The sequence below is a fragment of the Centropristis striata genome, chromosome 1, assembly GCF_030273125.1.
Source record: "Centropristis striata isolate RG_2023a ecotype Rhode Island chromosome 1, C.striata_1.0, whole genome shotgun sequence".
Lineage (NCBI taxonomy): Eukaryota > Metazoa > Chordata > Actinopteri > Perciformes > Serranidae > Centropristis > Centropristis striata.
The window spans coordinates 37618930-37633178 of record NC_081517.1 but is presented as its reverse complement, the minus strand read 5'-3'; the positions used below and the strand labels follow the sequence as shown (position 1 = coordinate 37633178).

At 39.8% G+C, this 14249-nt stretch overlaps 1 protein-coding gene across 1 annotated transcript in view; it reads right to left on the bottom strand.

The window, feature by feature from the left end:
- npnta (nephronectin a) overlaps positions 1 to 14249 on the bottom strand; it is a 67563-nt gene that overhangs the window by 25125 nt on the left and 28189 nt on the right. Inside the window, exons 4-5 of the mRNA XM_059341349.1 lie at positions 3274 to 3393; positions 318 to 437 (exon numbers count right to left, since the gene is read on the bottom strand). Coding sequence (XP_059197332.1) covers positions 318 to 437; positions 3274 to 3393 — 240 coding nt within the window. The remainder of the gene's footprint in view (positions 1 to 317; positions 438 to 3273; positions 3394 to 14249) is intronic.

Sequence of the window (14249 nt, the reverse complement as noted above, 5' to 3'; positions counted from 1 at the left end):
CAGAACTTACTGCGGTCCTTGATCAAAGTAAAAAAAAAAAAGATGTACTTGTTAATATTTTTGGATGAATTTCAGCTCTGCTTGCTAAGAGGTTTTGTTTGAGTTCCAAAATTGCCTTTTCACTGCCAAGTTTTCTTTCTTGTTCTGCCAAAACAGTTTCATTTGATTATCACTCAGCTAATTTAAAGGCTGAGAGGAACATAAAAAAAATATATAAAAATAAAACATTCCTGTTTAGATGCTCTACATGGAAGGGAGTGGCAACATAAGGCTCAGTTTTCGGGCCTGTGGAGTTAAATATAAAGACCGGGACATACCCACACAGGTTCTTCCATCTGGAGCCAGCTGTAACCCCGGCGACGGACACTGACATCGGACCTCTCCTTTCAGCACCTCGCAGCCGTACTGGCAGTTGGCCATGCCGCAAGTACGAGCGTCTGATGGACACATGGGAAACACAACATATATTACCACATGCTGGTGCCACAAGGAAGAGGAAAATCCACACACACACACACACACACACACACTTTATCCCTACCCTCCGGAGGGCGAGTGAGTGAGTGCGAGGCCACTGCCTGCCTTTTCTGATATTAGCCGAGTTGACCCTGAGGTGCAGACAACAGAACAGCACACACTCTGCCATTATTAAATTCCTGTGCTGCGCAGTCGCCCTGTGCTCACACCTCAGCACGCTTTCATCCTCCCTCACCCACTTTCATCCTTTTACTACACCTTAAGAATCATAATCCATCTCCATCCTGCCAAAATGTGTGCTGCACCCAGGGGCGGCACCAGGCAGTAGCTTTCATCGTCATTTCACCACCATTATAAAAGAGACGCCTGTAAAACTGTTGATAGGACATCTCGCACGGCAAATAAGGTCACTTATGACTCTTTGTACAATGAAGTTTTATTCCATGAAGGTTTTTTTTAATTTGTAAAACCTTCCTCCAGCTGAGAAAAGCGATTAAAAAACCTGTAACTTCATCACAATATAAAGTCTATGAGCCAGCAGAAAAACAGTACTGTGCATATTCAGTAGGCTAATACGCAAAATTAACCTGGAAGCCAGAAAACTTTTTTTGGAATATTCACCAGACGAGCAATTCTCATTGGACTGAATATGCACATCTCTGGGCCCAGTAGCCAGTTCTTATAATACATCCGTGGCAGAACATAATGTTGGCTTGAAAATGGTATCTAGTGCTGAAGTGCAAACAACAACAACTCCAGTAGAGACAAACAAATCTGCTCTCCCCAAAATTAAACATTATTTATAATATACTAAAAATAACATAACAAAAATAAAAGTATTCAGTGCAGAAAAAATGAAAATGAAATGAATCAATCAAAAATAATTAAGATATTTAAAAGGAAAAACAGCACATTTCACCTTTAAAAAGCTGTAGTAATTTAATTTTTTTACATGGAGAATAATTTAAATTGTTCTCAAAATACACCCTGGATTCCAAAAAGGGTTGGGACAATGTGTAAAACGTAAATAAAATCAGAATATATCAAATTTATTTTATTATCAAAAATGTTATATATTTACTTACAATATATATTTATATAATTGATCTTTGTAGTACTGTGTTTAATTAAATGTAGGTCACAAAGTATTTACAAATGCATCTGTTTTTATTACATTTTTCCACACCCTCCTCATTTTTTGGGAATCAGTGTCTGTTATTGTATTGACTAATTGTCCCAGCTGTACTTTTAATATGTTTTGTGTGCAAGAATCCTAATATGTCAAAATAGTTGGGTAACGCTTTATATTAAGGTCCTTGTAATAACCATTAATTAACAAGTAATAAGGCCCTTGTAAGTCCTTACAAGATGCTTATTAACATTATTGTGTGTTTATAAGCTTATATAAGTGTTAATAATGGCATTATAAACACCCATGACTCACCCATTATGTCTTTGCCATGCCTTTATTAATCTTATTTTGTCTGCTTATTGATATTAACATATACTTTATTGCTCATCTATTATAGGTTAACTATAAGTTAACTATGCTTTTTGCAACTATCGGATCTAAAGCGAGAACAATGCCTTATTATTTGTTAATTAATGGTTATTAAGGACCTTATTATAAAGCGTTACCGATAGTTGTAGTGGTATAAAAGGTGCAATATTTTCCTCTGAAATTCAGTGGAGTAGAAGTAGAAAGTGGCATGCATTAAAATATTCAGGTACACATTTGTATATTTATCAAGAAAACCGATGAACAAATCACATTGCAACTACTGAGCCACTGCTGTGAAAAAAATCCTGGCGCCGCCCACGGCGGCACCTCTGTTGTTGAGGCGTGTGGGGCATATCAAAACCCCTTGAAAAATAATAATATAATGGAACAGATTTTGTTCAGCCTCTCTCAATAACTTCAGACCCTAAAAAGGAAATTAAAAGTGAGGCTCATGCTGTCGTTGCTACTTCAGCAGCTGCAGGCACCCTGGAGTACAGTTTGATGACTGAGGCAGGCCGGGCTGATTAAATGCTACAGCGATCTATTGATCAAAGCAGGAGCAGGGGAGAAAAGAAGAGCGGGTAGGTGTTTAACACTATCATGCTATCATCACACAACAACACCTGGAACCGTTGAGTGGTGAGCAATTCAGACTTTAAAAGGGGGAAAATGAATTTACCTCTGATAAAAAAAGAACTAATTAAAATGAGGCACTGTGTGTCACGCTATGCTCGAGTGGAAACGTGAGGAGAAAATAGTTATCAGTGGGGAAGAGAATTTTACAGGGAGACATGTACGGGCATTAACTCCCACCCTGTGGAATACCTAAGGGCAACCAGTAACACCTGCACATTCACTCGAGGGTCCAAATATTGTGTTTTCTTTTATACTTTTCATTTTAGCCCTCTTAGGGTTCTTCAGAGGGGTCCTTCAGACTGTGGAACTGCTGTAATGAAGCGGATCAACGCGGGGTTTTTAATCAAAACAGTCTATCAAAAGGATTGCAAGGCTGCTGTCAGAAGTACTCACACAAGTGGGGGAACGTATTTTATAATAGAGAGCATATGTCATCAGCATTGCCTTGCACTGGCATTCAGATGAATATATTTGAAGTGAAGTGAAGAAAGGCTTCACAGTAGCACATTCAGGCTGCAGAGCAAAAGGGAGATTATGAAAAAGAATGAGGGAGAAAATAGATCAGGGATGAAAATATCCACATTTCAGACAACAATACAAACAGAGACACGTGTCTGTGTGTGTGTGTGTGTGTGTGTGTGTGTGAGGGACAGACTCACTTCCACAGGTCCCGTCAGGCAGCAGCATGTAGCCGTTGAGGCAGTAGCACTTGTAACTCCCATATGTGTTCATGCACCTGTGTTTACAGGGTCTTGGCTTGAGCCCGCACTCATTCAGGTCTGCAGACAGAGAGAGACGGCGTAAGTGGACTGCAGGACGCAGAGAGACACAGAGAGACAGAGCCTCCTGCACAGAGGTGAAATTAGTCGGAGGGCAAAGGTGAAGAGGTCACTTGATGTCAAACCTCACCCATCCATTTACGTGTGGGTTTGTCTGTCTGTGCGTGTGTTAATGTGTGTGTTTTGGAAGGGGGTGGGGGTGTCTTCGAGGAAGTGCCGTGTTCTGACAGGCCTGTAACTCCCCACTTTGATGGTTTAACAGGAAGCCAGTGTCAACTGTCAACCTGCCCATTACCTGCAAGTGATAAAAGATGCTATTATACTCTCTGACTCACCACGACTTGGTGTGGCTGCAGCTGACAACATCCAGCGCTCTTTGATAGATGTATGTATAATTCCAGTGTTTTTTATGCAGACATAAAAGTAGAGAAATCTCACCCACAACAGCCCGTGAAAACCGTATTAGAAAATGATGCTGTCTGACTTTGGAGCATGGAGTACTCCTGGGAGAAAGGAATATGCCCTGAGCTCAACACTTGTCAAATGCTTATGCAAATTCAAGTCATTATACCCTTCTCACAGCACAACATTTATATATTTCACTCGGAGGGGCCTGGTGTTGTATATGTTGCCTCACTGGAATGACTTACTGACACTCCTAAATGGAACAGAGAAACCATTAATGTTATTAGTTACACCTGTGTACTTTCTGCTGCGACAAGTCAAAGTGTCCTCCATGTGGAGGGTTTATGGCGGTTTAATTAAAGAAATATAGCTATGTTTTTCATTTCTTCTCACTGTAGAATTCACTGAAATCTTATTTTGAGGACTGTGTGACTAAAGTTACGTGACATTTCCGACATTAAAACTGAAGCAGCCCGACCAACCAGGAGCGAGATAGCTCTACAGTCTTTTATGACGGCAAACATTTTGACATGTCCTAGCAGGGAACACACAGGTGTAACTAATCACATTAATTGTGTCCTTATTTCACTCTGATAATTCAGTCACAGGGTTCTGGTGTTGTTGTGCATGTTGACTCCCTGGAAAGACTTACTGACATTGAAAAGAGACACCATTAATGTTATTAGTTACACCTGTGTACTCTCTGCAATGACAGGTTAATGTGACCTTCAGTAAAAATGCTAAGCAGCTGAGTTAAAGAGTAAACATGTTTATTTCTTGCTGTAGACTCCACTGAACACTTCATTTTTATACAAGTCCTCATACCAAAATGACAGAAGAGGATATTTGCCAGTGATTCTGAAAACAACACATCTGACCAACCGTTCTGTTGAACGATGTGATAATATGGTAGTTTTAGGGGTAACATAGTAAAACAGAACTACTTGGTTAGGATTAGGAAAAGACAATGGTTTGAGTTAAAACAAAGATGCTCTTTAAGTTGAAGTAAGCTGCACCAATAGTAAGAAAAGGAATACATTACTCCTAAGTAGGCAGGATCGCCTGTTTTCTGTGTTTGGAAGTTTTGTTAGTATCAAGCATAATGTATTTATATTTTCTTTTGGTAACATTAGATACACAGTCGCCCATGAAGTTGGAATAGTTTTGTTTTCAGACACAATCCTCTGTTAATTGTGGTTTCATTTTCATTGTGATATGTTTGGAATTGATTGATTAATAACATTTTGAGAAGATATACACTTTATCAGTCAAAAAATAAATCACAATGTCAGAATATCTTATTCAAACTTTATGGACATCTTTTGAGAATGTGTTCTTTCGAGAGAGAAGCAGGTCAAAATGAGTCCAATATTTATTTGGTCGTAATCTGTGTTCACTTCTCCCATTGGTTTCAATAGACTCAGGACCTGCCCCAAGTGTCCTCAAAGGGTGGGGCAAGACACAGATACAGGGAATGACTCATCACTGAGCCTTTCTGAACTGTCTTTTATTAAAATATGTTTGTCACATATGTGTCACAGAGTTATGAACATGAATTTAAAAAATTCTGCGTTAACTTTTGGTTTCCTCTTTTTGTTTGAACCATCCATCAAGTCTGACCTCATCCTTTGTCACTCTTTATAGTAAATCATCTCACTTTCTATGACTATGACCACTAGAGGTCGCTACCAAGCAACACAGGTAAATATGGGTCGACAAGCTACTTGCACAGACACCTTGTTATTTGGGTGAGGACAGTCTGTTTTTTAAACAATGAAACTAAAGTAAAGTGACACTCACAACATGTAAATTGCAGCAAACCAACCAGCTTTGCAGCTCTGTATGGCATATATTTCGACATGTCATAGTATTAAACACATATAACTATAATGATGCCTGTTAGGTGTTCCAGGTACAGGGTTTTGATAGTGTGCATGCTGTTTCTGGCATACCTAAGGGGAACAGAGCTATCATTACTGTTATTAGTTACACTTATTTTAAGAGGTCCATTGGGCCTTAATTAAAGAAATGTGCTTCGATTTAATCTTGATAGAGTCTTTTATACCACAGCATCCAAACCAACCAAAAAGAGTTAGATAGCTTTATTGCCTTTTTTCACAACAGGCAGTTTTACACACACACACACACACACACACACACACACACACACACACACACACACACACACACACACACACACACACACAGGTGTGATTAATAACATTAGTCAATTAATGTTAATGTTAATGTTAATTCATTAATGAGCAAAATAGTTTTTTGTTACTATTTTAGGTGACGTTAACCTGACATGAGCTTTTAGACTAAAATGTTACAAACATTGTCTTTTTATAGTCTGTTTATAGCTTATATTCATTCATTGACATGTTTTACATGTTTTTATTGATTTCCATTTGTCTTTTCTAAGCTATGCGTTTGTATAATTTTGTCTTGCTTATATTGCCTTCTGGGCATCCTGCCTTTGTCTGTCAAAACACTTTATAAACTCTCTCCTATCAAAGGCTCTATAGATAAAGTTATTATTATTATTATTATAACATCGGAGCATTTCCAACAAACACAAGTCAAAATGTCTGCTGTGAAAAAGACCAATAACTATTCTGGATGCCCATTGTTCTTAATGGAATATTGATTGTGCTGTCATTAGCTGTGGTGGAAAGTAACTAATTACTCTCATTACTGAAATTGAGAATCTTTGTTGTGTATTTGTTCTATTCGAGTTCACTCAATAATTCATTCAAGTACATTCGCGACTCTCTCCGCACTCACACTTTGAGAAAGAGATGGATTATAGAGTAGCCTGGAGTTATGCTGTTCTGACACAGTGAGGAAGATATTTCATTTCAGTTTTCTTCAACCCTGTTTTTTCCCTCCTAAAGCAATTTTCAAGATTAAGTTTTCTCATAAAGGAAATAGTGTCACTACTCTTGGAGAGCATCGCTGAAATGAGAGGATAGGTTCAAAAGTGTAACTGAAGTTCTTACTTTTACCAACACTTGGGAAAAGTAACAGTACTTCTACTTTAGTAGCATGTTATAGCAGTCCTCTTCTCTGTGGTTTTAGCTTATTTTCATTGAATCACAGTAAGTGGCTTTTAGGGTAAAATATCATTTCAAATCCCATGAGAATTTACACAAATCAAGCACAATGTTCTTCCAATAATTCATCAGCAATGACTTCATATTGTTCAGACAATATCATACTGTAGCTGTGTAAGTTATAATTACTTTAATGTGAAAGTTGGCATCTTATTGAGCCTAACTTTATTGAATGTTTGAAATATTCTTTCAAATTAAAAGCCTCAGATTATGAAAGGCTGCCACGCTCGGCTTCGGTCCAATGCTTGTCCCTAAGTAATTTCTAATGAGTGTCTGGAGTTTAAAGACTTATGGATGTTTATGAAGAAAACAGGTATTGATCGGACCGAATATTTCACATATTTCATCCTCATATCATCATACCAAAACATTCCCCCCCCCCACTCTTCACTTAAATGTGTGGTCCGTTGGGAGTACCGGGCCCAGAAGGGGGAAATCCAACTTGTAAGTACACAAGAATCCATCACCGTGGAATGATAACACAGGCTCCAAGCAATATAAATAGCTTAAACTATGAATATCACCCCCCTGTTTCTGGGCCACAGTACAACCAGCACAAATAGATTTCATGTCACTGTACATGGGCACACGAGGGGGTCATTTTCATCTTGGCCGACCACACTGTAAATGGCTCCGTGTTTAGCTCCATGCACATATGCCGGCGGCGTTCTTTGAGTGCCACATACCTCCTACATTTAAGAGATACCATAGATTAATTTGGATGAATGACAGAGCAGATGCCCAGTTTGTATATCCACAGTCGCCCCCTTCTATTAATGGTAACTTCTGGTCTACTAAAGCCATGTTGGTTGATTCAAAAGGCTATTGGAATGACCGTCTGCTTGTTCCATGACCATAAATTCTTCTGGATATATAGGGGTCAGTTTGTGAAGGCAGTTGTTACACGAGGGGTTAGTATAGTGAAACATTTATAGAGTTACTTTCACTGAATACAAGAGTTAGGATAACAAGGAGCAGACATTTAGGATCGACAGCCTTGGAGCCAATGTGGCAAAAACTGCAGTTCCTCGAAATGGCCACTTGAGGCTGGCTCCAAAAGCGAGTCAGTCCGCATAGACCCCTATGATTAAAAGCCCAACTTGACAGCAGAAATGAACATGTTTATAGCCTGGTACAAAAAAAACGGGTTCTGTCTCTATAGCTAATTTTCATATCCATTCCAACTGTGAGGGGGGTGAACGTTTATATATGGCAGCTAATCATGCATAATTAACCTCTTAAAACCCACCTGCCTGCCAGTGGATGGGTAGGGTTAGACCGAATAACTATTTGTTTGTTTGAATGGATGTAGTTTCGCTTGTGTTTTAGCCACATGCTAAACAAGCTCCCTCAACCTTTAGACCTCTGTATACCATTCTGCTCTTAGATTTATGACTGGTGATGCCTACATCACTGTGTCTTAAATGATAAAGTGCGCTGGCCTCCTCTGGCAAACAGGCGAAAGACACATTGGTACATTTTTATCTTTAAGGCCATTACCAGAAAAGCACTTAACAAGACTTCTTGATTGGAACCATGTACACCATATGACACGATCAAACAATTGGTTTACTCTCACAGTTCCCCATGTGCTGATTGAACTTGGTCAGTCAGCGACCTGGAATGATCTTCAACTCACACTGAGGATCAATATGCCCATAACATTTTTTCAATTTTGTAGCTTGATTGCAGACTTTCCTGCAGCTGTCTGCAACTGTTAGCTTTGGTCATTTTAAATAGCATTTTTACTTGTTACTTTGTATTTCTGTATTGTTTGTAAATGTACTCGTCGTCACTGTAAATGAGGGAAACCTCAGTGCCTTACAGGTTTAAATAAAGTGTTTACAAATTTGCAAACATTTATAAATGCTACCAAACAAAGCCTCATACATGCATTAAAGTTCTCTATGAGCTTTGGCTCCAAATTTTATCTTTAGTCTAACCCTAACCCTAGCCAGGCAAGTAGATTTAAAGACATTAGGACATGGCTTCTTTGAGTGACAGGTGGGTTCCAATCACAGGTGACGTCTTTCAGCAAATAGGCTTCATTTGTTCCACCACAGTCTGTCCAGTTTTGGATTATATAGGAATCAGGTGGAGTCAGGCACTGTCAAGATGGCGACGGCTGGAGCCACTACATGAGCTTCACAACATCTCTTCAGAAACCTGTGGATGGCGTGATGGAGACGACGTCCATGTTTTTTGGGAGTGTTTACATTTATTTTTTTACTCTTGTAAAGAAGGAAATGTGTGACAGGACAGCTAAATGTTATTTGATTAAATAAATATTTGAGGCGAAATTTTCTGTTTTCTGTTTGTATTTGTGCTTGTTGCCTGAAGCAAGGTGCACTGCCACTTTGTTTGCGCTACTCCTGGTGCACGCCACATGAATATGGAGGCCACTTTGTTGGAGGCCGCCTTTTTAAAAGCCTGTTGGAAAAAAACACTTTCTGGACTGATGTTAAGGCTTGCTCAGAACGGACTCAGTCCAAATGATTTGTCCTCTCCTAGTGAGACAGCTCTGTTCATTTTAACAGTGAAAATCTAAACCCTACATCCATCTCCTTCTCCCACAACACTCCACACACACACACCATTTTTTTTTAATTAGCAGCGTCAAGCCTGTTTTCCTCCCTGGTTTCACAGTAAACAACTGGCATTCTCATTACTGCCATTACGGAAAAACCATAGCAACACTGTCCATTGTCTGTGTGGCAGAGGATAAGGTCTCCACTTGCCCTGTTGCACTGAAAAACAGCTTAAAAATGTAAATGAGGGATTATTGAAATGGTCACATTCTCAGACAGCGGCAGCTCCGTGAGCATCAGCACATGCCAGAAACAAGACACAGCCAGGGCCTCCTCCGTGTGGAAAGAAGGAGACAAAACACAGAGAGGAGGACACAAAGGACAAGACGGGGAGAGGACACAGAGAGATGGAAAAAACTGAGAGATAACAGATAGACGTGACCACCAATTGACAGCTCGACACGGCCCCAGGACTGCAGAAACCTGTGAGATAGCAGAGGTGGAGAGCCCCTCTGGGGTGTTCACTGTACGGTAGATGAACTGCTGAGACACATCTAAAGGGATGCAAAGTGGAGTGATTTATTGGGTCAGCTCCACTGAGGTATGCTATGCTACATTCCCGACACGCCTCTATCACTGACAGAGAGATTAGCAGAAGGCTTTTTTTTCTTGGGAATATGCTTGACTCTAAAGGAGATAACACTAAGAACTTGAGGCCTTTTTTTGATCAGCGATGGAGGAGTCATGAGTGCTGTGTCCATGTCGATGGTTTTGAAGGGAAGGAGGAGCTCTTTGTTCCAGGTGCTCAAAAACTAGAGGAGAGGGGAAATGGGAGAGAAGAAGGGGGCAGAGCAGTAAGAAAAATGTATGATGGCTCTTCTGATACTGAGAAAAAAAGCTTCTCGGAGTAGAGAGTGAAAGAAATCGAGGCAGAAGTAGAGTGGTGAAGACTGTGACATGCTTGGCATTCATGCTGGCATTTCTACTGAAAATCTAGTCCTGGGTGGTGTCTCTTCTGCAAGGGGAGGACAGGAAGCCGTCAGGAAAATAGGCGAGACTGACATTCACTCCTCCACAGTTCGCACAGTGCAGCACCATGCATGTTGCTTGGAGGGGGATAAAAGAGGAGAAGCTGCTGGGAGGGAGGTCGATCGACGAATCTCACCCTCCATCACTACTCTCGCTGGCTGATGGTCCACGGGCAGAAAGAGAGGGAGGTGACTGGCCCACACTGGTGGGGTTAAATAGTCCAGCTCTTCTTCTTTAGACAAAAGGAAATGGGTTAGAGGGGATGGGGGAGTTGGTGGAAGGGGGTTTGATTGAAGATAAAGTAATAAAGGGTGGAGAGAGAGTAAAGAGGACAGTAAGAGACAGAGAGAAAGAGAGAGAGAGAGAGAGAGAGAGAGAGATGTAGTGAGAACGAAAAGCACCAACCAATGGATTAGAACACCTCTGACCACACCACATTCCTGGAAAGTAAAGAGGAACATTATGCAGCAAAGAGGATTACACTTGTGGGAATTGGACATGAGCTGAGTATCAGAAAAAATTCTGGGGCACATGGGAGAAACAGTGAAAGTGTTTTTGGTTCTCCTCCTGTCCTCTTCTCTCTTTTGCATTCCTTTTTTGTCGTGAGGGTGAAATTGGATCTGAGAGAATTACAGTATCTCCCGGATTCAGAGGATCCCTTCTTAATTTGTATCTGGAGGTTCAAAGGTAGACCGGAGTTACCATTTAAAGAGGCAAATCAATGCTTGACTACAAACACTTCAGCCCCTCCCCTCTCTGTGTATCCATCCAGCAACCTTTCCTCCGGCAGTCAGCTAACAACACCTATTGTTTAGTGACAGGAAGATGATACAGCTACCTCTCATTGCTTCGCACGCTTCAAATCGTTCAAGCTTTTCCCTATTGAATGGTGCTGTAACTTAAGCTAAGAGGTTATGCAAGTCTACTGCATTCCTGCTAACTCTACCCAGGACAGAAACACTTGTCAAAGGCCTTATCTGCAAATAGGCACCCTGGATGGGTATTGGTACAAGACATTTTAGTAGCTAACAACAATAATTCACTGCGAGAATCTTGTAACCAGTACAGCACTGTCTAATAACTCTACCTTTGTTGGTGGCAGGAAAGTAAACAGGAACATAGTGTTTTTGGAACTAAAATATCTTCAGAAACAGTGCAAGAGCTGTTTATTAAAGGGGACCTATTGTGCTTTTCCTTTTTTCTCTCATACAACTGAATTTACACGGTTGCCCATAAAGTTGGGATAATTTTGACACAATTTTTTCAGACACAATCCTCATTTAATTGTGATATGTTTGGAAGAAACTGATTTATAAAGTTTTTAGAAGATATACACTTTATCGTTTCACGGAAAGAGGTAAAAAACAATATTCCTACTTTATGGGCAACCTTGTATTATATCACAATGTTCATACAGTTAAATAACGAGGCAAACGTGTAAAAAATCATCCCAATGAGCAAAAAACCTCACCCTCCAACCATCCTGAACGCTCGTTCCTACAGTTGTTTTTTACTTTCGTCTTGAAGTGACGTCAGTTTGTGTCACATTTCTACATATCACCCGCTCCAGACACGTTACTATATTGTTTACATTATATACTCAGGGAAACCTGGAATCTTGGGTGTCAACCTTGTTTAATTCTTCAATTTCTTATCACATTCTTGCTGGAACATGACCAGTGGTATAGTTTTTGGTTTTGAAGCTTCTATTGGTGTTTCTCATTGTAAAACATGCCACTATACTCCGTTACAGTCATTTCTCTGCTGGCTGTAATGACAGCATCAGGGCGCCAAGAGCACAAGTGGAACCTGGAAACGCTGATCAATCAGAGCAGACTGGGCTATTTTGGGAGCATGTAAACATGTTCTAGTAGAAACCCAGACTACAGCTATATGCCTGAAAATTAACATATTAGGTCCTCTTTAAGTAAAATCTAAAGAAAATGCAATAAAGTAGCTATGCAGTAATTGGTAGTGGTGATATACTGGACTACAATATATTGATATATAGGTGTTTTGAATATAGCAAATCCACATTTACATGAATGTGCTGCACACTAAATCTAAAGTTTGAACAAAAGTTGAACTTTATCACAAGAAATTGGAAGACAGAGCAGCTCTATGAGACCACAGCATTATGCCAAAGATCTCCCCCAGACACAAACTCTGAATGGTTATCTGATTGGATCTGAGCCTCATACCTTTGGGACTAAATAAATGTTATTGAAATCTCAAAAAGTGCATTGTGCAGAATAAATAGTAAAAAACAGTGCAGCATTCGTCACTGTTGTTCATTTAACTGAGCAAGATTTTTGCTCCATGATAAAAGCAAAATAACCTGCAGGTGGTTGGTGACATTATTGATTGGACCCAAACAATCACTTATTGAAATCAAGCCAGGTGCTGAGGTCTTAATGCTGCTTTAAAATCGTTTCTGCTCATGCAACACCTTCCTGTTAATCTCCATCCCCTTTTCATTGAATCAGTAATGGAGGACAGTCCTGCAAGACAGCACCAGCGATGAGGAGACACTGATAGCATTTTAGATTGTAACATATTGAATCTGCTTATACATTTATTCAAATGACTTGCTTAATCATCTTTACAGACAGAATGTGATTTTCTTCTATGCATCATTATTATCAGCACTCAAGGGGAGGACAGAATGGATGAGTTCTCTTTTCAGTCCCCACTTCGTGGTCATAGAGGTCAAATATTACTTCATACCTCATTAATGACCTTGTTATAAAAGAGAAGATAGATAAAACAAATACAATTTGGGGTAATTAGATGGTAATTTAAGTGCAAATACACAGTATGATGACACGCATGCAATACTTGATGAATGTACTTGCAGCTGCATGATTGTTAACAGCAGACAGCCAAGGAAGACAGCGATAAAAAGGGATCACTTTCTAAACCAACAACCGTAAAGTGTCTGTCTACACGTAGACTGAATCAAATCATCAGAGACAGCAAAGTGCCTTCACTGAGATAAAAGCAGTGAAAGGTCCAGATATTAGCTAATATTCTAAAAACAGATATAGGAAGAAATTGCATACTTACATCAACTGCAGCTTGAGACTATTACACTTGAAGTGATATTAATTATATAGTTGGCTCAGAAAAAAATTGGGAAAAAGAAGAAAGCAGCATCTGGCGGCGCTGCAGCTGTATTGCTTCTGATGTCTGCGCCGCCGTTCCTCCAGCACAAATCTTTTTATAGTGTCTTAACAGCAGGTCAACTACACCTAATTAAATCCACCTGCAAGGAATAATCATCTTATTAAAATGATTGGATCAGCAGGGGAAGTGTGCTGCCAAACTGTTAAACAGATTATCCCTATAATGAGTTTATTTGTGCAGCGAGAGCGTATTCATCTATCCTCACCATGCTGTATGACAGATCTAATTCTCATCAGCACCAAAGGTGAAGCACTCCCCAAAAATGATAGGGATTCTTCAAATGGGGCTTATTATTCTCGACAGTTGAGTGGCTTTTAATTTAATGATGAACATAATCAGATTAATTCAAATGATTTCCCATTCAGGTGTTGAGATTTGTCTGTATAGGAAAGGTAATGAAAGTGAAATAAACGCTACGGTGAAAAGATTTGGCAGGTGAAAAGAGCTGGCACTAAAAACAGACATGCAGTCCTTGAAGTGTAAATCTCTCATAACAGTACCAGCTCATAAAAGTTTGACAGAGGAAAATATGGCTTTGATTCTGAGAGCGATGAAATCAATACAGTATCTGCCACTCTTCGTGTTTGGTGTA